The following is a 27,879-nucleotide window of genomic DNA, read 5'->3' as shown; positions in this document are numbered from 1 at the left end:
TACATTCCTTTAATGTTGTTCATTAAACTTTTGGCTAGAGATAGTTTGCTTCACTCAACCTCATCTTGTCATGTAAATCCACAGAAGAGAGTTGTCTTGGGTGCCTCAAAGGTCAGAGTCTCTTCTCACTTGAGACTAACAACGGGATTTGAACAGGGCCTGGCATAAGGAACCTTCATGAGCCAGAAAGAAAAGAGAAAAGACCATAGGAAATCTCAGCATTAAGTGAACTGGTAAAGATCAGGTGAATGCATAGCATCTGGAACTGGAGTGGAGGAGAAACTGACATTTAAAGGACCTAGACCATTTCTTTTGGACATCGTTTTTACCAATTTTATTTTAAATTTGGAGCTATTACTTCTGATATGTCCTCGCCTTGGTTCTAAGTTACTGTCCTCCAAACTGCAGCCTGAGTCCAATGTGTGATCCCAACTCTGGGAAAGGAAAAGAAAGAATATTGACTCATATCCGAGTGTAAATTTCACATGGCAGATTTGTTGGAATTCAATTTATGACATTAAAAGAGACAAGAGCAAAACATCCATAAGAAAGAGAGGGTATCCCCCTCTTCTGGTTCTGTGAGCGTTCAACATCCTGTAGCAGATCTCCTGTGGACCCTGGGATGACAGCTGATCTACTGAGCTTCCTGCTGTTGCTGATCTTCTCCCTGCTGAGGCTGACGAGAGGTGACAAGGTTGTGCTTTATTTGAAGCTGTGAAGTTGCTTAGAGAGTGGCTGTATGGCTATATTTCCAGTCTCTTCAGTGGGCTTTGACTCAAGCTTAGCAATGAGAACTACTTTGCTTTCACTTGCTGTGTTCCATTTCTCACCTTCTCTAACCCTTCCGATTGCATTGTTAGCAATGCCCTCCATTTTCAAGTCACATGTTTTCCCAGGGAATGTTTGTGGTTGAGCATCAAGGAAATGCCCCAATCAGTAAAAAGAACGAGGAGTACCTGTGGCACCTTAGAGACTAACACATTTATTTGGGCAAAAGCTTTCGTGGGCTAAAACCCACTTCATCAGCTGCATGGAGTAGAAAATGCAGTAGGAGGATATATATATACAGAGAACATGAAAAGATGGGGATTGCCGTACCAACTCTAATGAGACTAATCAATTAAGGTGGGCTATTATCAGTCTCTACACAAAAGAATAAATGGACACAAATGAGATGTCAAGAATTATAACATTAAAAAACCAGTAGGAGAACATTTCAACCTCCCTGGACTCTCAATTACAGACCTGTGCATCTGAAGAAGTGAGCTGTAGCTCACGAAAGCTCATGCTGAAATAAATTTGTTAGTCTCTAAGGTGCCACAAGTACTCTGTTCTTTTGCGGATATAGATTAACACGGCTGCTACTCTGAGACCTAAAAGTCGTAATTCTTCAACAAAAAAACTTCAAAAACAGACTCCAATGAGAAACTGCAGAACTGAAATTAACTTGCAAACTGGACACCATTAAATTAGGCTTGAATAAAGACTGGGAGTGGACGGGTCATTACACAAACTAAAAACTATTTCCCCATGCTACTTTCCCCCTCTACAGTTACTCACACCTTCTTGTCAACTGTTTGAAACGGGCCATCTTGATTATCACTACAAAAGTTTTTTTTTTTCTCCTGCTGATAATAGCCTCCCTTAATTGATTAGTCTCATTAGAGTTGGTATGGCAACCCCCATCTTTTCATGTTCCTCTGTGTGTGTGTGTATATGTATATATACACACAGAGAACATGAAAAGATGGGGGTTATATATATATCTATATATCTTTCTATTGTATTTCCTACTGCATGCATCAAAGGAAGTGGCTTTTAGCCCACGAAAGCTTATGCCCAAATAAATTTATTAGTCTCTAAGATGCCACAAGTACTCCTCATTCTTTTTGTTGATACAGACTAACACAGCTACCACTCAGAAACCAATCAGTACAATCTTTCTTAGATGGTACAGAGATATTCTTGGTAATTTCTCCATCTCATGTGACTGAGTTTGGGATTCTCCTCAAAAATATTTAAGATTCTATGGGTAGAGAAGGTGTGTCCCAAAAAAGTGAGGTCCATGCTATTAATTCCATGGGCCCAGTCAGTGTATTCACTTAGGGGTCCTTTTCCAAGTGAGAGGTTAAGATGAATGTTCATGGTGAACTGAATGTCTACTTGTAGTCAGCCAAATATCAAATAACTGGATATAGTGTTTGGCCAAAGCCCACTTAAAAACCCAACAGTGAAAAGAGCAATCAATGATATTATCACATGCATTATATTGATGTTTAATTACAAAAGGTTTTCATGGATAAGAAGCATTATCAACAGTTAATCAGTTGTACAACCACACAAACAGAATACACTAAATATTATTTTCCTGTTACAGGGCCCAGTTATATTGTGTATAGTATATTGTATATCGTAGAACCTAGGAGCCTCAGCCACAGACCAAGACCCCATTGTGCTCTCTGGACACAGGACAAAAAGGCAGCCCTTGCTTTAAAGAGTTTACAATCTAAGACAAGAGATAACAGATAGATACAGACAGAGGAGTAAATGGAAACAATGACATAATATTGTTGAACCATTGTACACAATCTGTACGAACGGAGAACAGAACAGAGGCAAACAGAGGGAGTTTGCGTGGGGAGAGTTCCCACAGAGTTTTTTGCCTTTCAGGATTCTGTGGGCAGAATACAACATCTGAAGAGGCTCTTGGAAGGAAGACAATACGGATAGTGAGTGGTCAGCTGTTGTGACCTGCACAGGATGTGCCATGTTTGTTTTTCTCCCAGAGGACAGAAGCGACTTCGTCTGTACAAAGTGCAAGCTGGTCTCCATATTAGAAGAGACGGTTAAAGGGCAAGACACCCAAGTATCAATCCTGCATTGCCACAGAGAGGATGAAGACTTTCTGGATAGAAGTCAGCATTTGGTACTGCAGGCACAGCATGCTGAAGAATCAGCATGTGACCTCAAGAAGAAGAAAGAGGAGAACCATGTACCCCCAATGCAGACAGAGGTAAGAAACTGTTTTCAGGCTCTCTGTGCAGGTACTATAGCAGAGAATTGTTTGGAAGACTCATCTGATGGAAGAAATCAGAAGGAGACCCCATCAACTGGAAGGCATGAGATGCATTGTCCTAGGGATGGGGGTTCCACACCCACCTTTCCCAAGAGGAGGCGATGGGTGCTGATGGTTGGGGACTCCCTCCTAAGGGGGAGGGAGTCATCCATCTGCTGACCAGACTGGGGAACTCGAGAAGTGTGCTGCTTGCCTGGAGCCAGAATTCAGGATGTGACAGAGTGTCTGCTGAGACTGATCAAGCCCTTGGACTTCTACCCCTTCCTACTTCTCCATGTGAGTACCAAAGATACTGCCAAGAATGACTTTGAGTGGGTCACTGCAGACTATGTGGCTCTGGGAAGAAAGATAAAGGAGTTTGAGATGCAAGTTGTGTTCTCATTCATCCTTCCTTTTGAAGGAAAAGGCCCAGGTAGGGACCATCAAATTGTGGAGGTAAAAGCATGGTTGCGGAGAGAGGTGGTGTTGGAGAGAGGGCTTTGGATTCTTCAACCATGAGATGCTGTTCCAGGAAGCAGTATTTATAGGAAGAGATGGGATCCACCTAATGAACAGAAGAAGAGCATCTTCACAGGCAGGCTTGCTAACCTAGTGAGGAGGGCTTTAAACTAGGTTCACCAGGGGATGGAGACCTTAGCCCTGATGTAAGTGGGGAAGTGGGATACCAAGAGGAAACAGAAGGAGGAGGATGAAGCAGGGGCGGACTCCTGATTCCTACTGAGAAAGCAGGGCAATTGGCTAGTTATCCTATGTGCCTGTACATGAATACAAGAAGCCTGGGAAATAAGCAGGAAGAACTGGAAGTCCTGGCACAGTCAAGGAACTATGATGTCATTGGAATAACAGAGACTTGGTGGGGTAACTCACATGACTGGAGCACTATCATGATGGTTATAAACTGTTCAGGAAGGTCAAGCAGGGGAGAAAATGTGGAGGAGTTGCACTGTATATAACAGACCAGTATGATTGCTCAGAGCTCCAATATGAAACTGCAGAAAAGCCTGTTGAGAGTCTTTGGGTTAAGTTTAGAGGCAAGAGCAAAAAGGATGATGCGGTGGGTGTCTGTTACAGAGCACCAGACCGGGAGGAGAAGGTAGACAAGGCTTTCTTCAGACAACTAATAGAAGTTTCCAGATCACAGGCCCTGGTTCTCATGGAGGACTTTAATCACTCTGACATCTGCTGGGAGAGCAATACAGCAGCGCACAGACAATCCAGGAAGTTTTTGGAGAGTGTTGGGGACAATTTCCCAGTGCAAGTTATAGAAGAACTAACTAGGGGCCATGCGCCCCTTGATCTGCTGCTCACAAGCAGGGAAGAATTGGTAGGGGAAGTAAAAGTGGGTGGCAACCTGAGCAGAAGCAACCATGAGATAGTCAAGTTCAGGATCCTGATAAAAGGAAAAAAGGAGAGCAGCAGAATATGGACCCTGGACTTCGGAAAAGCAGACTTTGACTCCCTCAGGGAATTGCTGGGCAGGCTATTACCCTGGGAAGCTAATGTGAGGGGGAAAGGAGTCCAGGAGAGCTGGCTATATTTTAAAGAAGCCTTATTGAGGGTGCAGAAACAAACCATCCCAATGTGCAGAAAGAATAGCAAATATGGCAGGTGATCAGCTTGGCTTAAAAGAGAAATCTTCAGTGAGCTTAAACACAAAAAGGAAGCTTACAAGACATGGAAACTTGGACAGATGAGTAGGGAGGAGTATAAAAATATTGCTCAAGCATGCAGGGGTGTAATCAGGAAGGCCAAAGCACAACTGGAGTTGAAGCTATCAGAGGATGTGAAGGGTAACAAGAAGGGTTTCTACAGGTATGTTAGCAAAAAGAAGAAAGTCAGAGAAAGTGTGGGAGCCTTATTGAATGGGGGAGGCAACCTAGTGAAAGATGATGTGGAAGAAGCTGAAGTACTCAATACTTTTTTGCCTTGGTCTTCACAGACAAGGTCAGCTCCCAGATTGCTGCACTGGGCAGCACAGTATGGGAAGGAGGTGAGCAGCCCTCAGTGGTGAAAGAACAGGTTAAGGACTATTTAGAAAAGTTGGACATGCACAAGTCCATGAGGCCAGATGCAAAGCATCTGAGGGTACTGAGGGACTTGGCTGATATGATTGCAGAGCCATTGGCCATTATCTTTGAAAACTCATGGTGACTGAGGGAGGTTCCAGACGATTGTAAAAAGGCAAATATAGTGCCTATCTTTAAAAAAGGGAAGAAGGAGAATCTGGGAAACTACAGACTAGTCAGCTTCACCTCAGTCCCTGGAAAAATAATAGAGCAGGTCCTCAAGGAAACCATTTTGAAGCACTTGGAGGAGAGGAAGGTGATCAGGAACATTCAGCATGGATTCACCAAGGGCAAGTCATGTCTGACTAACCTAATTGCCTTCTATGATGAGATAACGGCTCTGTGGATGAGGGAAAGCAGTGGACATGTTATTCCTTGACTTTAGCAAAGCTTTTGATATAGTCTCCCACAGTATTCTTGCCAGCAAGTTAAAGAAGTATGGGTTGGATGAATGGACTATATGGTGGATAGAAAGCTGGCTCGATCGTCGGGCTCAGTGGGTAGTGATCAATGGCTCAATGTCTAGTAACAGACGGTATCAAGAGTTGTGCCCCGGGGTTTGGTCCTGGGGCCTCTTTTGGTCAACTTCTTCATTAATGTTCTGTATGATGAGATAGATTGCACCCTCAGCAAGCTCGCTGATGACACTAAACTGGAGGGAGAGGTAGATACTCTGGAGGATAGGGATAGGGTCCATAGCGACCTAGATAAATTGGAGGATGGGCCAAAAGAAATCAGATGTGGTTCAACAAGGACAAGTGCAGAGTTCTGCACTTAGGACGGAAGAATCCCATGCAGTGCTACAGGCTGGGGACCGACTGGCTAAGCGGCAGTTCTGCAGAAAAGGACCTGGGGATTACAGTGGATGAGAAGCTGGGTATGATTCAACAGTGTGCTCTTGTTGCCAAGAAGGCTAATGGCATATAGGGCTGCATTAGTAGGAATATTGCCAGCAGATTGAGGGAAGTGATTATTCCTCTTTATTTGACACTGATGAGGCCACATCTGGAGTATTATGTTCAATTTTGGGCCCTCCATTACAGAAAGGATGTGGACAAAGTGGAGATAGTCCAGTGGAGGGCTACGAAAATGATTAGAGGGCTAGGGCACATGACTTATGAGGAGAGGCTGAGGGAACTGGGCTTACTGAATCTGCAGAAGAGAAGAGTGAGGGGGGATTTGACAGCAGCCTTCAACTCCCTGAAGGGGGGTTCCAAAGAGGATGGAGCTTGGTTGTTCTCAGTGGTGGCAGATGACAGAACAAGGAGCAATGGTCTCAAGTTGCAGTGGGGGAAGTCTAGGTTGGATATTAGGAAAAACTATTTCACTAGGAGGGTGGTGAAGCACTGGAATGGGTTACCTAGGGAGGTGGTGGAATCTCCATCCTTAGAGGTTTTTAAGGAATAGCTTGACAAAGCCGTGGCTGGGATGATTTAGTGGGGATTGGTTCTGCTTTGAGCAGGGATTGGACTAGATGACCTCCTGAGGTCTTTTCATAGATTCATAGACTCTAGGACCAGAAGAGACCTCGAGAGGTCATCGAGTCCAGTCCCCTGCCCTCATGGCAGGACCAAACACTGTCTAGACCATCCCTGATAGACATTTATCTAACCTACTCTTAAATATCTCCAGAGATGGAGATTCCACAACCTCCCTAGGCAATTTATTCCAGTGTTTAACCACTCTGACAGTTAGGAACTTTTTCCTAATGTCCAACCTAAACCTCTCTTTCTGTAGTTTAAGCCCATTGCTTCTTGTTCTATCCTTAGAGGCTAAGGTGAACAAGTTTTCTCCCTCCTCCTGATGACACTCTTTTAGATACCTGATAACCGCTATCATGTCCCCTCTCAGTCTTCTCTTTTCCAAACTAAACAAACTCAATTCTTTCAGCCTTCCTTCATAGGTCATGTTCTCAAGACCTTTAATCATTCTTGTTGCTTTTCTCTGGACCCTCTCCAATTTCTCCACATCTTTCTTGAAATGCGATGCCCAGAACTGGACACAATACTCTTGTTGAGGCCTAACCAGCGCAGAGCAGAGTGGAAGAATGGCTTCTCGTGTCTTGCTCACAACACACCTGTTAATGCATCCCAGAATCATGTTTACTTTTTTTGAAACAGCATCACACTGTTGACTCACATTTAGCTTGTGGTCCACTATAACCCCTAGATCCCTTTCTGCTATACTCCTTCCCATTCTGTATGTGTGAAACTGATTGTTCCTTCCTAAGTGGAGCACTTCGCATTTGTCTTCATTAAACTTCATCCAGTTTACCTCAGACCATTTCTCCAATTTGTCCAGATCATTTTGAATTATGATCCTGTCCTCCAAAGCAGTTGCAATCCCTCCCAGTTTGGTATCATCTGCAAACTTAATAAGCATACTTTCTATGCCAACATCTAAGTCGTTGATGAAGATATTGAACAGAGCCGGTCCCAAAACAGACCCCTGCGGAACCCCACTTGTTATACCTTTCCAACAGGACTGGGAACCATTAAAAACTACTCTCTGAGTACTGTTATTCAGCCAGTTATGCACCCGCCTTATAGTAGCCCCATCTAAATTGTATTTGCCTAGTTTATGGATAAGAATATCATGCAAGGCTGTATCAAATGCCTTACTAAAGTCTAGGCATACCACATCCACCGCTTCTCCCTTATCCACAAGACTCGTTATCCTATCAAAGAACCCTAATCTTCTATGATTCTAATATTGATCACCCTGATGGGCAGTGATCTCAGCACACCAGCAACCTAACCATTGTCAAGTGTTAGCTTGCATGATTTGCCCAACCAGCTTCATTAGGATGAATGATATGACTACAGACTATTCATGTGATTTAGGATTTGTCAGATCTGGAAGTTATTTTGTTAATAATTTGCTATGGGACTGTTTTTAAACCACATTATGTAAAAAAGCCCTGCAGATAGAACCTCTTTTTTGATTCAACAGGACTAGAGCTGGCTGAAAAATTGATTTTTCATGCCATAAAAAATCCTGAAATTTTGATACTTTTTTGGTCCTGAATCAGGACAATAAGCCAAAATTTCAACATTTTTCGCATCATGGAATTCCAAAACAAAAAAAAATTTATTTCAGTTCAATCAAAGCATTTTGTTTCAATTTCAACCCTTTTTAACATTTAAAATGCAAAATAAAGTAAATTTTGAAATGAAAAATCAAAACTTATCATTCTGAAAATGTCAAAATTTTCCATTTTGATATTTTCTATACTTTTTCCCCAATTTTTCCCCTCAACAAAATGTCATTGATATCAATATGATTTTGTGAAAAATTTCAGTTTTAGTGAAAGGGCATTTTCCAATAGATAATTGCTTTGACAAAAAAAAAAAAAAGCGCTAGTTGTAAACAGGGCACCAGGAAGAAATTCTCCTCTCTAGTGCACTCCCACAGCATTGCACAATTAACATATTGCATTATGGGTTCCTTCATTTGCCGCTGAAGCACTTGCCAGGCAGAATTAGGCTACCAATGGTCCACCTGACTACCTCCATCTACCTATCTACCTTTCTTATTAAAAGGGAGTGGAGACACTGGAGATATAGTTACTTTCATTCATTAAGGGGGCTTCTTCCACTTGTCAGAGCTGAGATTAATTGCTGCACATGGGTCTTTGTACATTTGAACTGGCAACATGCAGAAAGCCTCACAAGTAATGTCCTCACTGCACCCAATGCAGAGAACAGAATGTCAAAGGCAACCTCAGAGCCATAGCTCTGAGCTGACTAGCCCCTCACTTCAAGTTTCTGAGTCTGTTTAGAACCTACGTGGAGTGTTCTACCACATCTTAGACCTCAAATCTTTCGGCGACCAAGTGAATGTTCCTTTCTTCAGCCTGTTAATGTGTCCTAACCTCATCTCCTCTGGCTGTTGCATGTATTCCCAGCATACCTATGAACTCTCCTCACGCTCCAATATTGAGCTTCATAAAGTGAAATAATGGTAGAATCCTGGTCAATATTCACTCACAGGGATTAGCTGGTACAAAAATGTGCAAGGTTGCATATGTGCTGTTGACATGCTCAAAATGACTACAATATTTGTGTGCCACACATTGTGCTGTGAGCTTCTAATGCTCCACCGTACACTCTGGGATCTCTGTAGCAGGACAAAAATAGTAGAGACAATCTGATTTATTGACATACACATACACACAAACTAATAGGGTCCCATTCTTTATGTTGCAGGCTGTGTCCCACATTCTCATGGATATAGCACCAGATTCCTTTGATGACCAGTACCAGGGTTGCCGTGAGCAGGTAATGGAAGAACTGAACCGAGGAGACTATTTCCAAAAGGAATTGGGTAATAATAAGAACTATTCCAGCATCTGGGAGAAAGCAAAGCTGGACTGGTCAAAAAAGCCAATGGCTCTGCTAAGGGAGATGCAGGAGAATCATGCCGTAGCGCTCCTGGCTTACACCATGAACACCTCGCTGCACTCTGATTTGAACTGGGCTGTGTCCAGAGCTGGGACATCCCCAGAGCACTACAGACACAACTTCCCCTTCAAATACCTCCACTTCTATCTGACTACAGCCATTCAACTGGTGAGGAGATGGCAGAGTGGCACCACAAGAAAAAAGTGCTACCAGGTGCACCGGGGGGTAAAAGGCCTGTATTTTGAGGCTGAGTTGGGCACCAAAGTGCGGTTTGGCCGCTTCACCTCCACTTCACTCCTCCGGAAGGAAGCCCGGAGATTTGGGAATGAAACAATATTCACTCTGAAGACTTGCTTAGGGGCAGTTGTGCAACGCTTCTCCCACTACTTCTCTGAGAGGGAGGTCCTCATTCCACCCTATGAGATATTCCAGGTCAGAAACTTCAGTCGAACACCAAGTGGTAACCGGCTTTATCTGCTCTCTGTGGGAAATTACAGTCAATACAACTGCCAGCTCCTGAAAGGTACTGTATATAGGAACTCTCATAATGGAGACCCAGGGTCGTCTTGACAGGCACCCTGAGGGCTCACCCTGCTGCACCACAACTCATGTTTCAGGCCTAATATCTTCCCTGGGGCAGAGGAAGCCAGGAGTGTCCTTTGACTGAGTGTGCACTGTCATGTGTTTTTTGGCTGCTATGAAAGGTGTGGGAGGAGGGCAGGGGAGAAAGTAGACATTTTGTTGTGTACAGGTTAAAGTTCTAACAGAGTCTGCTGGCAAAGGAACCTGAGTCTAACCAAGTGCCATTCCTTCCATGCTTCCATTACTCCCACCTACATTCCCTTGGCAAAATCCCAGCATGATGCTAGAAATAGCTGCCAGAGCTGTAGTACGTTACACATCACTGACACAGGGCTCTTATTTTTTGTCCCAGGACAATAATGGTCAATGCAACCTTTAAGGACAGAACACCATTCAGAAAATGAAAGCAACTGCCTGGTACTAAGACAAAATAGTAGGTAGACTTAAAGCATGGGCTGATTCTGTTCATGAAGTTGACAGCACAGTAGCAAGTTGTTGCTCCAGTGCAGATCTCAGTCAATAAGAAGGATCCTAAACTTTCCTTGCTAAATCCATTCAGGACTGTGGTAGGGCAGACTCCAAAAAAGGCAGCAATCCACAGAGAATGACCTTTTCATAGTTCAAGGTGCAAACAGCTACCATTATATATATACTGGGCACTGGGTGTATGTTGCCTTCTGTAATTGGCATGTAAAACCAGTCTTTGTTTAGCTGCAATGATACAGGTCTGTGTTTTTGGAGGTATAGGACCAAAATTTTAATACCAGCTCAGCTGGTGCATGTAGTGTAGAATGGCGAGGCGAAGGTTTCTCAGTAGTTAAAGTTGCATTCACAGTGCCATTGTAAGTCTGATTTTGATTCCCATTGAAACGCCAACAAAACCAAAAATCTTTCACATTTTAGGGCTAAATCTTATTGTCAATTAAAATATATTCTGGAAATGCTGATTGAGTAAGTGGGTTTTGAGATTTTTTATTTTAAAACAGCTCTGTAACAAGGTGACAGATGTTTATAAACTGTGTTAGAAACCTGCATAAATCTGATGAGTAAATTCTACTTACTCATTGCGGCAGGTGAGGTTTAATTCCACCAGGATATAAAGGCAGTGAAAGAGATTCTCTGGACAGAATTAGAGTCTTAGACAGAGAGGTCTCTGCAGGGAAACCTTAGAAACAGCCAAGTCTGAGCTGAGGTTTATGTTGTGCTATTATTCCAACTACTAAATAAAGTCAAACCTAAGAAAGGAATAAGTTGTGCATTGAAGTTCTAGGCTGAATTTCTAAAGAACATCTCTTTTGATTCTTTTGCAGCTTCAAGCAGCAAGAACTGTATCCACATTCCTCCAATTGCTGCCTTTCTTTCTTGTGTGATCAGTGCTTTCTTCTACTCCACCAGGCAATGACTCTTTCCCTGGTCACAGAAGGATTCATGTGCTGCATAGAAAGGAATGAGTGACGGAGCAAGGGATTTACAGCTAACCAGCCACAGAGGTTACTGATGCTGCAAGGTGCTGAACACCTCCTGCGATTTTACCTCTAACTCCCCCTGACTTCAATGAGTTAAGGGTGCTCAGAATTTCAAAGGAAGTGTTTAATCCCTTGCAAAATCAAGCCCCCAGGTGTACATTCAAAATAGGGTTGTAAATAGGGTTTAAAAATAATAACTGTTTAACCTATTAAAATTCTATTGGTTAAACTGTTAACCATTAAGGAGTTCACATAGGCAGGGAACTAGGGGTGGGGTGGGGGTGCTGCAGCACCCCCACATTTTATCCAGGGCTCCACTGCTGTCTGCACCAGTAATCCTGGCTGCAGGCTTGGGTGCAGAGCTCTGCTGCCTCCCCGTGCCCAGGTTCCTTGCCCCAGGTCTGGGGTCCTGGCCACCTCCCTGGGCCTGGCATCCTGGCTGCTGGAATGCCGGTCTTGGGACAAGCATGCCACTGCCACCTGCCCAGCACCTGTGGTCCTGGCTGCTGCCCCATGCCCGATACTCCACTGCCTCTCCATGCCCAGGGTCCCAGCTGCTGGCTCCGTGCCTGGGATTCCAGGACCCTGGGCACATTGCTGGGAGTTGGGACCCTGGGCGTGGAGGGCTGAGGAGTTTAATCGTTAACTGAAACCAATAAGACTGTACTTATCGGTTAACCGGTTAACCAGTTAAACTTTTACAACCCTAATTCAAAGTAGGAAGATAATGGGTCTGTGTGCTTAAGGAAGAGCATGGCAGAGACTCCAGTCAATTTAGGTACCTAGTCTGCAAGGCTTTGAATACAACCATACAGTAGGAACTCTTGAACTACTATTTGTATTAGCATTTCTTTTGCAGGTCTCAGTAGGTTCTCTTGAGTTAGTAGTAAGAGCACCCTCTGGTGGACAATAAGAAAACACCTGCAAATTCTTATGAAGGTTAATTTGAAATTGTAGAGCCGATTGGGTTGTGTCCATTTTAAAGAGAGGTTGATGTTATTAAACACATATATAGTTCTATTGCTCTGTTTTTAAATGTGAATTCATACTGAATTCTCCTTCCCAGTTTAACTATGTTCTTTCCTAACTTTTAAAAAGTTAATTTAGCATTCCTGCAAGGCACAAGGCAATAATCCTGAAATCCTCTAGTCTCACAAAAGCTATAGCATGTAATGCAAATTTTCCCCTCATACTGCCTCCCTCCAATATGCCTGGACCACACATCTTGGAGATCAGATTGTTTTTTAGCCTCTGTCCCATTTTGTTCTTGGACTGAGCTCAGACTACCAATCAGATGATAAATTGTGATAATATAGTTTTGTAATGTAGACATCTGACCACCAAGTACTGAATTGAAATTCACTAACACATTCTAGATAGGCTACAAATAGCCATCAGGTAGTACCAATTTTCAGCCAGTAACTATCAACCTGAGTTGGCATGGAATTGGTGATCAAAAGGCAAGAAGTTCCATATTCTATGTGCCATCCCCCTGACCTATTCACTATGCACAGAGCTAGTTGTTTATATTATAGACTTGAACTTAAAAGACCTAGCCCTTTGACTACCAACAAACTGCTGATTGATGACTAGCTGAATATAAAGCAGAAGTTGAGGAGAAAAGCTTTCTGCAATATGTGGATGAACAGTACTATCAGGGGCGGCTCTAGGTATTTTGCCACCCCAAGCACGGCAGGCAGGCTGCCTTTGGCAGCTTGCCTGCGGGAGGTCCCCGATCCCACGGATTCGGCGACACACCTGCAGGAGGTTTGCCAAAGCCACAGGACCAGCGGACCCTCTGCAGGCATGCCGCCAGAAGCAACCTGCCTGCCACCCTCGCGGTGACCGACAGAGCACCACCCGTGGCTTGCTGCTCCAGGTATGCGCTTGACATTCTGGAGCCTGGAGCCGCCCTGAGAACTATACAAGAACTAAATTCAATTTTAATCTCTTTGAAGTCAAGTGGCTAGCAATTGCCCTTCTCCAGCCCACACCACTATGCCCATGTCCAGTCTAGTCATTTTGCTCCTTTTCTATACCAACACATTGGGTCTTACAGCAGTTCAGAAAGTAAATCCTCCCCCAGCCTACCTCACTCTATCTCCTATTCAACCAAACCACTAATTATTTTTATTCCTAGACTATGCAATCAAATCCCTCCTCCAATCCACCCTGCAGTGTCCTTTCCTATCACAGATCTTCCCCAGCCCAGCAGCTGGGATTCTCCCCAAACTGTCTCGGTGACTCACTTCTGTTTCAGATCACTTGCTATACCCTTCCGCCATTTTAACAGCTGTGCATCACCTTTTCTCTTCCTTTAAATTTTCCTTGTGCATCTCAGCTGATGTGTTCTTCCAGTAACCTGCTCAATATGCCTTTCCTCCAGACCATCAGCTGTACCCCTTCTTTAGCTCACCCTGTTGAATTCCTCCCCAAATCACCTCACCAAGTTCCTCCTTCAGTTTGCTCAGTGAACTCCTTATCATGTCTGCTTTGCTAAACACTTCCTAAACCTAGCCACCATGCTATTCCTCCAGCTCAGGCATTACACGCTTCAAAGGCAGCAAAGTCTCTTGTAGGTTTTATTTTGACTTCAGAAGAGAGTTACAGAAAACAAATTAGTTTCTGAGGTCATACGTAGGCATGAAATATGGAAGAGCTTCCACAATCCCCTTCCATCAATTATGTTTCTCTGGTTTACCTGCCCCATCACAAAGGTTTAGTCCCCATCATACTTGCACTTATACAGCACCTTCCATGCAAGAATCTCAGAGTGGTAAACATTCATTCATGAATGTAGCCTCACAATGCTCCTTTATGGTAGGGAGAAAATATGCCAATTTCACAGAGAACCTGAAGCAAAGAGAGATTAAGTGAATTGCCCAAAAGTTGAACACAAAGCCTCTGGCAGAGTACAAGATTATCTTTCACTCTACCACAGATTATCTAGTTACTTCTCATCTCAAATCACAGTGATTTACTATTCCCAGTTGGTCAATCAGATGAAAATCCAACCATGATGGCTAACCTCCCAATGACCGATACTATCATAGTTTATTTTGAATGAGCTAATTCCTGTTAGCTAGCCACTATAACCTGACTTGTCAAAATTAATTGTTGCTATCAGAATAATCTAAAAAGCTTGCCCAGAAAGTTTAAATACACTTATTAAAACAGATACTGTTTCAGCATTTTGATTCTTAGACTTTTTTCCTGTTTACTTTAGTTTCGTGTTGATTTTTATTTATCAAGTTTTTAAATTAACAAAGCAAGAAGACTTCACCTTGACGCCTTAGTGCAATGCTCAAATCTAGACACTAAAAGTGATTGCAGAAATTATTATGGAATCAGCAATTAGCCGCAACCTTCTCTTGCTCCTTTGTGCAACTTCCCTTGCTGTAAGAAAAGAAGGAACAGAAGCATATTGCTAACACACGAACAATTGCCGTAATGATCATTGCAACTTGTCTGTTATCAGTGAGATATAGACCTCAGCCAGTTTAACAATGCACTGGAAAGATTCACAAGATGGTCTCAGCACTCTGACAGCTTCCTCCAGATAGCCTGCAGCTATTTTCAGGGTGTTTGTAGAAGCCTGTCCCCAAAGGACAGCCTGCAAGAAATTGGAAAATGAGAAGGCAATTGATGAACTGCGAGGTCTAGCTTCTTGAATCCTACTCCCTGAAGAGCTGTTCTCAGTGACAGTTGGGAATATTTTGGCAATTTCATTGTGGCCCATGAGAAGGTCAGCTACTTGGAGGGACAGGGCAGGGGAAGTCAATAGATGATGAATGGCAGACTCTACAGTCTCAGGGAGATTGCTGTGTTTCAGTAGCACGGCAGCGATTGGACCTATGATACTTCCTAGGACTCCCTTATAATTTTCATAAAGGTCCTTCACAACAGTAATCTTTTCTTGCAGAGAAGTGATGGGCCCAGCAATCTTAGCATATAGATGGTGGCTGATGCTCTGCTGCACATCTTTGTCTTTCATTTCCACAACAGCCTGCATCTCTTTCAGAGTACTGATCAGGAGCTGAAGGTTCTCCTTAATGCTAAGGTTTTCCTTCACGGTAATGACGGGGAAGCTGGTGCCAAGGTGCTGATTGAGGATTCGAAATATTGTATTGGTGGAAGAGACATATATGTATACGAAATCATACAGAGTCTGGCTGGCTGCGAGCACCCTTTGTTTATCTCTCTCTGCACCAAAGATGGACAACATTTCCAGAAAAGAGATTTGACACTGAAAAACAAATCAAAAGACACAGGTGAGGAATCTAAGTGGTACAGTACCTGTATCCTGAGCTATAAATCTCCAGTAATAATACCATACAGGGTTTTTTTCAAACCAGAACTATAGTTCAACTGCTCCTAAATAGTGTATCCTCCATTAGCCTCTACAGTTCATGTTATTTTCTAGGTCAAATGTAGAACTGATGTAAGTAGGTGCAGCTTCACTGATTTTGATTCTTACACTTGGAATGAATCTGACCCTTTAAGTGTAAGCAGAAAAGTGGAATTAAGAGTAGGAATAAGAACATTCCTCTTGAGGAAAGACAGCTTAGCTATTTATTGTTAGATTTACTATAAGTCTTTGGAAACTAATATACCTGTCTTCATCCTTACTAGCTGTACTTGTTTTGGCTAAATCTAATATTTTTTTCCCATATGTATATGCAGTGTGCCTCACAAAATTAGAGCATGGTCCTCTGTGGCAGAAGCAGAAGGGTACTTGGCCCATAAGAGCCATTCTTCAGTTACAGACCAGAATGACTCAGGACTGAGAGTCACGCACACTATTTCTTCCTTATTCTAGAGCAGTGAGCATCTTCTCAGCATGCACGTGTTTCTGAATGCTGTAATCCTGATATCCGACTAAGATGATATACACATCGTTTAGCTAGCATTTCACAGCTCTTGGTAGGTTGAGGCACAAGCAAACTCACTGACTGGGCTTTCATTTTATCATTCTTTTGACTGCTAGGGAGAAACTCTGCCGTACTTCTTGCATGGGGTGGTGAAAAGTAAGAGTTTCTCTGCCTCTGTTTGTCATAAACAGATAGCTAAGGGTTAATGTTCTTTTACCTGTAAAGGGGTAACAACAGTAACCTGAAACACCTGACCAGAGGACCAATCAGGAAACAAGACTTTTTCAAATCTGGGTGGAGGGAAGTTTTGGGTGTGAGTCCTTTGTTCTTGATCTGTTCTTTTCGGCTCTGAGAGTGATCTTTCTTTCTCCTGGCTTTCTAATCTTTTGTTTCCAAGTTGTAAGTACAAGGATAGTAAGACAATAGATTTATATTGTTTTCTTTTGTATTTACATGTGTGTAGTTGCTGGAATGTTTTAAATTGTATTCTTTTTGGATAAGGCTGTTTTTTCATTTTTTTCCTTTAAGTAATTGACCCTGTATATTGTCACCTTGATACAGAGACCCTTTTATGTCCTTTTTCATTCTTTTTATATAAAGCTTTCTTTTTAAGACCTGTTGGAGTTTTTCTTTAGTGGGGACTCCAGGGAATTGAGTCTGCAGCTCACCAGGGAATTGGTGGGAGGAAGAAGTCAGGGGGAAAATCTCTTTGTGTTAGATCTACTAAGCCTGACTTTGCATACCCTCTGGGTGAGGGGGAAGAGAGATTAGATCTCTCGGTACTTGTGTTTCCAGGACTGGAAGCAGGGAATCTCCTAGGGTCGTCCAGGGAGGGGAGCCTGGGAGGAAGTAACAAGGAAACAAGGGGAGGGGGTTATTTCCCTTTGTTGTAAGACTCAAGGCATCTGAGTCTGGGGGTCCCCTAGGAAAGGTTTTGGGGAAACCACAGTGAGCTAGGCACTGTATAATTCCTAGTTGGTGGCAGCAATACCAGATCCAAACTGGTAACTAAGCTTGGAGGTTTTCATGCTAACACCCATATTTTGGACGCTAAGGTCCAGATCTGGGAAGAAATGTTATGTCACTGTTAGCCCCTTTTCAAGTGCTAGATCCTCCCATCTGGTGCACTGAGATGTCAACAAAAAAGATTAGTAATGGGCAAGCCAGACTAAGTCTTTCCCCCAAACTCAAGTGCTCTGAAAGAGTTGTGATTAACATTCTTTAAACAAAAAAGTCAGGCATCCCTGAATTTCCTGGTTTAGGTTGTAAGTGGAAGTTCTGAAAAACCATGAGAAAGACAATTTGTGTGTTCTGTATTCCAGTAGAAACCACCAGTTATCTCCCAAGAAACTGTGTTCTCTGCACATTTCCAGTTTGATTTTTAGACTAATACAGTTCAGATAAGCATCTGAATTGAAAAGAAATGACAATTTTATGAGGTTTTTCCAGCACTAATTTAGATCTATCTCAAAAGGGCAGAAGGATTGTTGGATGTGTATTTTCTGCTCAAGAAGGGCTCAACTCTGCTTCCTTTTAAATTAGATGCAAATTTCCCATTGACTTCAGTAGGAGCAGAATCAGGCCTGAAATGTGTTATGTACTTGTGTAAGATAATATAAGTTCTAATAATGACTAAAGAACTATTGGTAATAAAATGGAAACCAAGAAGAATTCCAAGCATTGTATCAGTGGCTGGCATGTGGGATTTACCAAGTCTTTATAAGAAAGAAAATATTTTTAAATATTAAACGAATTTTAAAATATTTACAAATATGGTATTTCCTAGTGTATGTGGAGGAATAACTATTCATTTCTTGTTAAATGATTGCCAATCACATTCTAACCTAGAGCATAAAAGGGTGGAAGGATAGCTCAGTGGTTTGAGCATTGGCCTGCTAAACCCAGGATTGTGAGCTCAATCCCTGAGGGGGCCATTTAGGGATCTGGGGCAAAAAATTGTCTGGGGATTGATCCTGCTTTGATCAAGTGGGGATGGAGTAGATGACCTCCTGAGTTCCCTTCAAACCCTGATATTCTATGAACATGAAGACTCCAGAACAGAAGGATTAGCGCTGGCTCTAAATTTTTTGCTGCCCCAAGCAAAAAGAAAAGAGCACTGCCTTGCAGTAACGCCCCCCCCACGAGTGCTGCGCTGCCCAAGCGCCGTGCCACACAAGCTCCCGTCCCCCTGAATGCCACGCTGCCAAAGTCCCCCCAAGAGCCATGCTGCCCAAGTCCCCCGCTTCACCCAAGCGCCGCACCGCCCAAGTCCCCGCCCCCCTGAGCGCCATGCTACCAAAGCCCCCCGCGCCCCCTGCCCCTCTGAGCACTGTGCTGCGCCATGCTGCCCAAGTCCCCACTCCCACGAGCGCTGCGCTGCCGAAGTCCCCGCACTGCCCCCCAAGCGCCGCCCAGCTGAAACAAAAACAAACAAACCAAAAAAACCAGAGTGCCATCCTGCCCGAAGGTGCCACCCCAAGCACATGCTTGGTTGGCTGCTGCCTGGAGCTGGCCCTGGCACTGACTAGAAACCTTACAGATGTAGTATCAAGGAGTTGAAATTGGCAGGAAGCCCTGCACAAACTAGACGAATGCTTAAAGGGAACAAAGTTTAGGTGATGGTATCTCCATATCAGTGAGAGAAGAAAAGGCACATTCCTGCACCCCTATCCACTAGGGATGTGGTATCATCAGGTCTTGCAATCTAAACTAGATGACCCTGGTCAGTACTTGAACGGGAGACTTTAAAATAAAACAAAAATCAGAATGTTGCACAAAATTAGTCCTTATGTAGTTAGAATTTTCTCTCTGTGCCCAAAACTCTGAAGTCAAGAGGAATTTTGTGCCCTGATTCTGTATTGAACCAATGTCTCATCATTCAGAAGAAAACCAAACTGGAAATTATGGATTAACCTTTCTCCACCTAGCAGTAGAATAGAGCTTTTCCTGTCATTCTCAGAATGTATCCATTTTGACTTGAGGAAGGGTTTGTCAGTTGGTGTGGCCCTGGTGATTGCATCTGACATGCCGGAGGCCCCCCTACCCCAAGTGTGATGCACAGGATTGAGTCTGTCTTTTTGTGGAACTCCCAGCATGGAGTTTAAATGGGATTAGTGTTGGAGTACAGGCTGTCCTGCTGTGACAGAAGCTTGTACTACCAAGCAGATATGTTGCGGTATATACTATTCTATTTGTGTTGGACTGTCCATGACTTTGCTTTTGGAATTCACAGATTTACAGCTATAGCAACATTTAGCTGTTTGTGATTATGTTTGCAGGGCACTCAAGTTTATGAAGTATATATTTTTAGAAATATTTTTGATGGAACATGCATTAGATGCATATGGATTTGTACTTTACCTGTTCCTAGCATAAACAGAAGGCTACAGGTTCTAGGGTTGTGAATCAAATTATTTTACCAACATGAAATAAACTAAACAATTTTAAAATTGAAAGGGGAATGGAGAAACCATGAGCTGCGGCTGGATATAGAGTCCAGAGAGCAGTGTTACACTAAAATAATCTACAAACCAGGCAGGCAACAGGACCCAACTGAAGCAACAATCCCTGCAGACCTAGGTCATCACATTCCACCAGAAACAGCCAGAGAAATCCAGTGAAAAGAGAATTCACTGTCCTGCATACCTACAGCTGATTACAAAGCTCTGACTAAAAAGCAGGTAGGTAGCCTTTATGATTTGCTGTGTAGAATCCCTTAAAAATATTTATGTTGGGCTGCAGAGGCTAACTTATAGTATGCACAAAGATTTAAATAAATATATATGGACAACTTGGCTATTTGACTGTAGGAGTAATATAACATCATCTGAAAAGTGTTAATGCCAAAGAGAGAGAGGGTTACGATGTTCAGAGGAGGTATAATAGCATAAACTGAAATAATCCTAGATTGGCCAGCGATAAAGAATATGAACTAATAGGCCTCTTCAATCTCTTACATTTCTATTATACTAATGACATTCACAAAAGTTGCACTCCATTCGGCACATTTCATCCTCTCCAAATTTCCACAGTACAGTATTAACCAACAACATTTAACAGAGAACTTATTAGAGGGAAAGGACCCAAATACCACTCTGAGTCAGAAAGAAGCCTGCTCTCTATTTTCCTTAGGCAGAATTAATAAGAAATCATACCTGCTTTCACAAGGTCTTGTTTCAGTTTAGTTCACAGCTTTTCATCAAAATCATAAACTCTTTGTGTACATGAATAATACCTCCTCCATCCTGAAAGGAAAAAAAAGCATGAGTTGAAGTGATTGCCCTATTTTTTTTTTGAGAACTTCAAAAGAAATGTGTGAAGGAAATGCAGTAGATGTAATATATTTGGATTTTCATAAATCAATGTTCATTTTCCACACAATGTTACTAATTATATACATTCCAATTGGCTTGTGGCTGAACACGGTCACTTGGATTGAAGGCTGGTTGAAGGACGACTCAAAAATTTATATATAGCAATGCATCTGCTGAGGAAGGGAGTGGTGTCTAGTGGAGTACCACCAGGTAGGAGACAGCTGATTCTAAATTGACAAGTGTTGCAAAAGCTAGTAAGGACAGACAAATGATATGAAGGAGACTAGTAGTAGAAATAGCTATGTGATCTACCATATCTTAGATATTTCTGAGGTGCCTATCATTGTATTATCTAAGCACAAATAACAAAATGAAACTTATCTTGGAAAAAGGCAGGCTAGTACACAAAAATAACCCCAAACCCAGATTGTCAGTGAGAAGGAGGATAATGCAAACAGACAAACCAGACAACCTATGCACTCAGGGATGAAGGTGAATAGCACACTAGGGATGATTTGTTAATGTAACACAGAAGGCCAAGAAATGTTAGGCTGCATATAAAAAGGCAACATGTCCTGGAGCAGGGGAATAATACTCCTTTCTCCATGCTTCAGTGCTAGAAAAATAGTGACAAACTTGAGACTGTTTAGACAAGAACACCACAGATTATTAGGGGGAAGCCTGTAGGGAAAGACTGAAAGAGCTAAAATGACATATTACAGCCTGGTTAAGTGATAACTAAGAGCCAGATGCTGCCTAGCCTTTACAGTGGTTAGGCCAATGTAAGCAGCCTGTGCGCTCAGGTAGAATTGCGGACCTTGCAGTCAGGGGAGCAGTGTCAGCTCAGTTCTTACTTTCCCAGGCACACAGCATTCCCAAAAGAAGTGTGAGAGGAGATGGGGCTATAGTATTCCCACCAATTGCACTGGAGCAGGACTGACACACAATGGGGAGAAGGTCACTACCACAAAAGGGTGTGGAAGTGGATGTGTTCTCTCTGTGTGCCTGGGAAGTTCAGAGAGAGATTTTATCTGTGAGGTAGGATGCCTCTTGGTGCTCCAACTAGGGCAGTGCAGTTAAGCGTCACCCCTTAAAATGGACAGTGCCTAAATGTCATGTGCTAACTTTAAATCTGGGACAAGATCACCATCTTCAGATATCTAACAGATGGAGATAATTTCTATGGTGAAATAAACAGGAATACTGAGATCAAAGTAAGAAAGCGAACATTAAAGTTAAATATCAGGACAAAAATACAGTAAGATATATTAGATGATGTGTAAGGTGCTATAAGTTAGGCCTTGGCTACACCATATAAAATATTCCAGTATAGTTAAAGCCAGACATCCCCCTACTGTGGCTAATACTGGTATAAAGGTGCTTATTCCAGGATTGCTTATTCCCCTATGGGAACAGGAATACTTAGGATCTGCAGAATATAATTTTTTTTTTCCATTTCAACAATATTGATTTTTATTCCTGGCCCTGCAAGGAGGACGAGGCCCAAGCCACAGGGTGCTGCTGGACAGTTCCTGCCCTGGATAACCTCTGTACTCCTGGCTAGTGAGTTAGCGGGGTCATGATAGCAGGGCTGCAGAGCGCTCCCTCTACGACTGGCTGTGAGGCCGGTGACACCCCATCTCTGTAGGCTCAAAGTGCAGGGAAGGCTGTAGTCTTGGCAGGGCAGAGCAGAGACCGTTGGCCAGGGCTGCAAAAAGGAGGATGAACTCTCAGCTGTGGGGGGGAGGGGGGGACGACACCTGCTGCTGAATGGCTCCTGCATGGGGATGGGAGCTTGGGGCCAACTCCTCCTCCTTCTCCTCCTCGCAGGTCTGGCTGGGACTCTCTGCTCTGTCCCGCCAGAACCGCAGTCTTCTTCACACTGTGTGACTGCACAGATTGGGTGTTACCGACACCAGTCTCAAAGCAGTGCAGGGAACCCTGATAGCAGGGCTGCAGAAGGCTCCCTTTGCTGCTACAGGACCCCTGACACCCGAATCCTGGAGAGGCCAGGTGCAGGAAGGGCTGCAGGGCTGTTGGGACAGAGAAGAGACTCCCAGACCCAGCACTTCCAGGTGGTGTGACAGCAGGACTGTGACAGCGGGGCTGAAAAGGGCTCTCTTCACTGCCACAGAGTTAATCACACCTGATCCCTGAGGCCACAGAGTGGAGGCAGGACTGGCGCTAGTGTTTTTGGCGCCCTAGGTGCACGGCCATTTCGCTGCCCTGCGCGCTGGTCCCGTGGCTCCGGTGGACCTGCCGCAGGCGTTCCTGCGGAGGGTCCGATGGTCCTGCGGCTCCGGTGGAGCTGCCGCGGGCGTGTGAGGAGAATTTAACTTAACTTACCATAACTTAACATAAGTTCTCCTCACACCTTCTATGAGACATCTTAATTATCACTTCAAAATTTTTTTTTCTCCTGCTGATGATAGCTCATCTCAATTGATTACACTCTTCCTGTTGGTAATGCAGACTTCCACCTTTTCATGTTCTCTGTATGTATAAATATCTCCTGTCTGTGTGTTTCATTCTATGCATCCAAAGAAGTGAGCTGTAGCTCACGAAAGCTCATGCTGAAATAAATTTGTTAATTTCTAAGGTGCCACAAGTACTCCTGTTCTTTTTGCGGATACAGACTAACACAGCTGCTACTCTGAAACCATTGATTTCAGTGTGGCAGCTGAAATAAATGTTTAGCAACATCTATCCATTGTTATCTAATCCTGCCAAGCTTAACTATACCGGTATAACTGTGTCCACACTAGTGGTTTTACTGTCATAACTATTTTGGTAAAGTGAAATTATTATATTGTTACAAAAACTGTGTGTAGAACATGCTTTTGACTTTGACTTTCTCAGATTCCCTTAGACTTATTTTATATCAACATGCTAATATGTGAGTAAGTGTAAGGGAGTCCACTCAGTTTACTTTATGGACCAAAAAATCAGAAGAAGGTATAATCTACAGGAGGGACTGCTCTACTTTACCTTAAACATGTGCCAACACTGATCTGTGAGCTGCTTTTCTTGCTACTCCCCTCTCTTCTAGACAACTGGTGGAGTGATTTACACCTACTCAAATTCCCTTGCAGTCACTCAGCCCACGTCCAGACTAACCCGTGGCATCGGCGGGTTAAAATCGATTGCTCGGGGATCGATATATCGCGTCTAGTCTGGACGCGATGTATCGATCCCCGAGCACGCTTACATCGATTCCGGAACTCCATCAACCCGAACGGAGTTCCGGAATCGACATGGAGAGCCGCGGACATTGATGCCGCGCCGTCTGGATGGGTGAGTACCTCGATTTTAGAAATTTGACTTCAGCTACGTTATTCACGTAGCTGAAGTTGCGTATCTAAAATCGATTTTAATACCCTAGTCTGGACGTGTCCTCAGATTCATTCATAGGGCTAAATTCCAGGGTGATGTTAGTTCACAGTGATAAGCAGCTACAAGTTTTAGGAAGTCTATTGTGGTGTAATGTATACGTTGGACAGATACAGAAGTTGTAAATTATGTCGTCTTAAGACTACTTCAAGACATACTGAGTCACACCTCTGGATTTGACTTGTTGGGTCTGAAGTGAATCACTGACTTAGAGGCTCTGTATCCCAGTTCCCAATGCAATCCAGTCCCCTTCCAGTGTTCTGGGTTTTAAAGATTGTAAAAAACTTTATTTTTCCTCTCTCTGCAGCTCTTCTCTGAAGAATGGCTCTGAGTGACCTCCTCTACCCAGATAACCAGAAGAGACGTCAAGAAGTGATCCGTCTGCACCAGGAGCTGCTGGACTGCATGTTGGTTAATTTCCATGCCACAGACGAACTGATTGCAGTACTGAATGCACACTTGGGGTGCACAATTGCCCAGATTAAGATGGAAAAGAGTGGCACCATCAAGGAAAACTGTGACATTATAATCCAAGCTATGAGCGAGATCCAACGGGAAGTATGGAAGATTGACAAAGAAATGAAGGAAATGCTGGAGCCAATGCTGTACCAAAAGCTTTATGATATCAAAGAGCCAGAGGTGGAGAAAATTGCAATAGCACACAAAGTTTTTTCGATTGTTCTAGGAGAAGCTACTTCCATTGCTGGTATGGTAGCCGTAAAACTAATTGGCTCAAATATTATAATTGTTGCTGTTAACAAGTTGGTCACTCTGCTAGCCCAGATTGGTGCTTCTGTTCTTGGAGGTATTGGCATTGCCATTCTTGGGTTGGGTATTGACGTGATCCTCCAGGCCATCCTGGGAGCAGTCGAGAGGGATCAACTTCTGGCAACTGTTAAAAGTTATGAGGAGCATCTGGCTGAATTTAAGGCAGCCTCAGAAAAATATCAGCGTGCCATAACTGAAGTAACTTCTATGGTGAAATGTAAAATTAAATGAATGGCTTTTAATGTTCTCTCTGGCTGTCACAATGACCACACTAATTATGCTTATATTAACTTTTCTGATTCTTTATGGTAGAGTGAGTGCTCTTATTCTTTTTTTAGCAGCAATTAGATAGCCATGGAAATGGAGGCCTTTATGGCTGAGGAGATTAGCACAGAACTATACAAATAGGTAATTGGTTCAAGACCACTCCAAGTAGGTAGTGTATGACAGTACCTGCTCCAGAGGTCTGGTAGCTTATGTGAACCAAGTTGGTTATTTCCAATCCACTTCCAAATGCTCAAAGTACAAAAATCACCATCAAAACTATCACTAATTTCTACAGTTTGGAAAAAGGCCAGGTTTACATTAGACACTTTTGCTGGATCAGTAATGCCAGTTAGGGACATGATTTTTAAATGACATTTCTATACCACAAGAACCCTAGTGGAGATGTAGTTATACGGGCAATAAAATAAAATATAATAAATGTTTCTGCTGAAATAAGATGCATCTAGAGTAGGAGGGTTTGCTGCTGTAACTATATTAGCAAATCTTTTCTAATGTAGATGCATCTTATTTCAGTAACCTTTATAGGGGAAGGTCAAGGAATATTTAACTGCTGTTTCCTGTAACTATTGTACCAGATTGGTGGAGCCACCAAGTGCCTATCTTAAAATAAATTCTAATCCTGACAGATTTGTGGTTTGCAAAATCCCCTAAACACTATAGTTAAGAGAAGTTGTCTCTAGTATTCCAAGGGGCTTTATTTACAGTATCTCTTAATAACTTTTTGTATCCTCATTATGGCCCTGCTCCTGTAAACACCCATATAATTAACCTTCTGTACGTGTGTAGTCCCACTAGGGTCATTGGGACTACATGCAAAAGTGTCTGCAAGATCGTTGGCCTATAAATCATAGGACTTGTTATGCTATTTTATTTTATTTTCCTTTAAAGTCATTCACATGCTAGTGATGTGAGCATACAGAGGGCTTGTTCAATACAATTCTGAGTTTCATACACCATTATAGGAATAGCACAAAATTAAATGTCTTTAACTTGCATACTTTGTAAACAAAAGGCTAGAGTAAAAAGTGTGATTTGTATTCTCTCTCTCTCTCTCTCTGACATGCTGTGATTTGATTCTCTGCTTTGTTTTTTGCAGAAAAATTGTAATTTAAAATGAATCAGAAATATACATTATAGGTTTTGAAAGTTCTCCTCCCTGTGTGTGGCTGATTTAGTCCATATGTACGTGTTCCCTTCTATCTCAAAAATCAAACCAGACCCTAAGAGAAAGTTTACAATTTCTATTATAGGATGCCATATATAAATTACTCTGCATATATAGATTATTATTCATGTTATTCACTGTTCATCTCACACTCCCCATCATTACCTGGCTTGGGCCAGGGAAGCTAATGATCCAAACAGCAGACCAAATTTGGTGATGAAATCTGGTCACGTGCCATCTGAGGCACGTTGTGCATATGCTAAGAAGAAGATTCCAGGGCTGCATACAGGTCTATCTTTTCATATTCCACAAATATGATATTGTGACTAAACAATTCAGAAATATTCATGAATATTTAGCAGTGGTTTTCTATAATAGTAATAAATGCCTCATATCTGTGAAAACTACTATATCTGAGAGATTATAACAGAGTAGCTCCTTCTCCTCTTTTCATTCCCTTCCCATTCTCTTTTTCCACTTTATAATCTCTTCTTCTCCTTCTATCGCCCCTCCTTCTCTTTACATTCCTCTTCCCCTTTCCCTCTTGTCTTTCCCTTCCCTAGGTCTCATTTCCTCTGTAGGCTGCTGCACTAGAAGACAATGCAGTTGTGCACACTTCAGTTTGTCTGATCAGTTCAGCAAAAGGGCAATCGAAGGAGCTACAGACACACGCCTAGCAATCTATATCGGGAGGGGACAAACCACCATAAACCATTAGGAAATCCCAGTAAAAATTATTAACATGTAAAGACAAAAAGCATTCATTCACCTTTCTACATTTCCTTGACAACGGTGGGAAAGAAGAAAAGACAAATCCACTAGGGAAAGAGAAAGGAGAAGGGGGTGCTCATCTCTGTGAACTACTCCTATCAGAGGCAAGCTGTCCCACAGAATACAGAGCATGGGGGCAGTGACCTCACAGAGACCTGTGGCAGGTCAGCAGTCCTGCATGATCCAGAGGAGGCAGCTACCTCACAGAGGTATATGCAGATAAACCAGACAGGAGGAACCTTGTGCTTTACCTTGAAACAGGTGAAAGTCAATGTTAGGGGGCTTATTCCTTCACCCTCTTACTCCCCTAGTCCTTCTCGCATAAACAGAGAGCAACAATACCCGAAGTCCAAAGGCGCAAGCAATTTGATGTTTATTGGGGTGAACTTCCAGCAAACATGATTCCAGTTTCCTTCCTTAGTGTCCCCCTTCCCAGCTCTAACACCACAGAGCCTTGCCTGTGTCCCTGTTCCTATCCCCTGTTCCCATTCCTTTAGCAAAACATGATCCCAACTCCCCTAGTCCCTGTTCCCATTCCCTCACTCTTTCTGATTGACTGCAGATTATACAGTAAAACCTGAGTTTTGCTTAGCTATTCCTTAACCAATCATTTTACTGAAATTTAACTAACCAATCCTAACATATTGTAACATGGTTATTTAACCAATTATATTCCACCACCTTCATTGGTTTACACTCAACAAAATTAATTATACAGCA

At 42.9% G+C, this 27,879-nt stretch overlaps 2 protein-coding genes across 8 annotated transcripts; both read left to right on the top strand.

Annotated features, from left to right (window-relative positions):
* Positions 1 to 24,561, top strand: ART4 (ADP-ribosyltransferase 4 (Dombrock blood group)). 4 transcript variants are annotated; one of them, XM_030548396.1, is made up of 4 exons: positions 1 to 686; positions 2,787 to 3,013; positions 9,351 to 10,068; positions 11,523 to 12,615. In XM_030548396.1, exons 1-4 carry the CDS (start codon positions 623 to 625, stop codon positions 11,576 to 11,578), a joined length of 1,065 nt encoding a protein of 354 aa, XP_030404256.1. In that variant the 5' UTR covers positions 1 to 622; the 3' UTR covers positions 11,579 to 12,615. The 4 variants fall into 4 exon arrangements, with proteins under 4 accessions (XP_030404256.1, XP_030404257.1, XP_030404254.1 ...); XM_030548397.1 differs by lacking the exon at positions 11,523 to 12,615 and adding an exon at positions 24,475 to 24,561 and having other exon boundaries at positions 2 to 686; XM_030548394.1 differs by having other exon boundaries at positions 2 to 686; positions 11,438 to 12,615.
* Positions 617 to 26,373, top strand: SMCO3 (single-pass membrane protein with coiled-coil domains 3). Of its 4 annotated transcripts, none has more exons than XM_030548401.1 (2): positions 617 to 694; positions 24,475 to 26,373. In XM_030548401.1, exon 2 carries the CDS (start codon positions 24,489 to 24,491, stop codon positions 25,164 to 25,166), a length of 678 nt encoding a protein of 225 aa, XP_030404261.1. In that variant the 5' UTR covers positions 617 to 694; positions 24,475 to 24,488; the 3' UTR covers positions 25,167 to 26,373. The 4 variants fall into 4 exon arrangements, with proteins under 4 accessions (XP_030404261.1, XP_030404262.1, XP_030404259.1 ...); XM_030548402.1 differs by lacking the exon at positions 617 to 694 and adding an exon at positions 9,980 to 10,068; XM_030548399.1 differs by lacking the exon at positions 617 to 694 and adding an exon at positions 15,776 to 15,864.
* The last annotated feature ends 1,506 nt before the right edge of the window (positions 26,374 to 27,879 follow it).

This window comes from Gopherus evgoodei, chromosome 1, assembly GCF_007399415.2.
Source record: "Gopherus evgoodei ecotype Sinaloan lineage chromosome 1, rGopEvg1_v1.p, whole genome shotgun sequence".
Lineage (NCBI taxonomy): Eukaryota > Metazoa > Chordata > Testudines > Testudinidae > Gopherus > Gopherus evgoodei.
The sequence above is the reverse complement of the archived record's forward strand: the minus strand, read 5'-3'. Positions and strand labels throughout refer to the sequence as shown.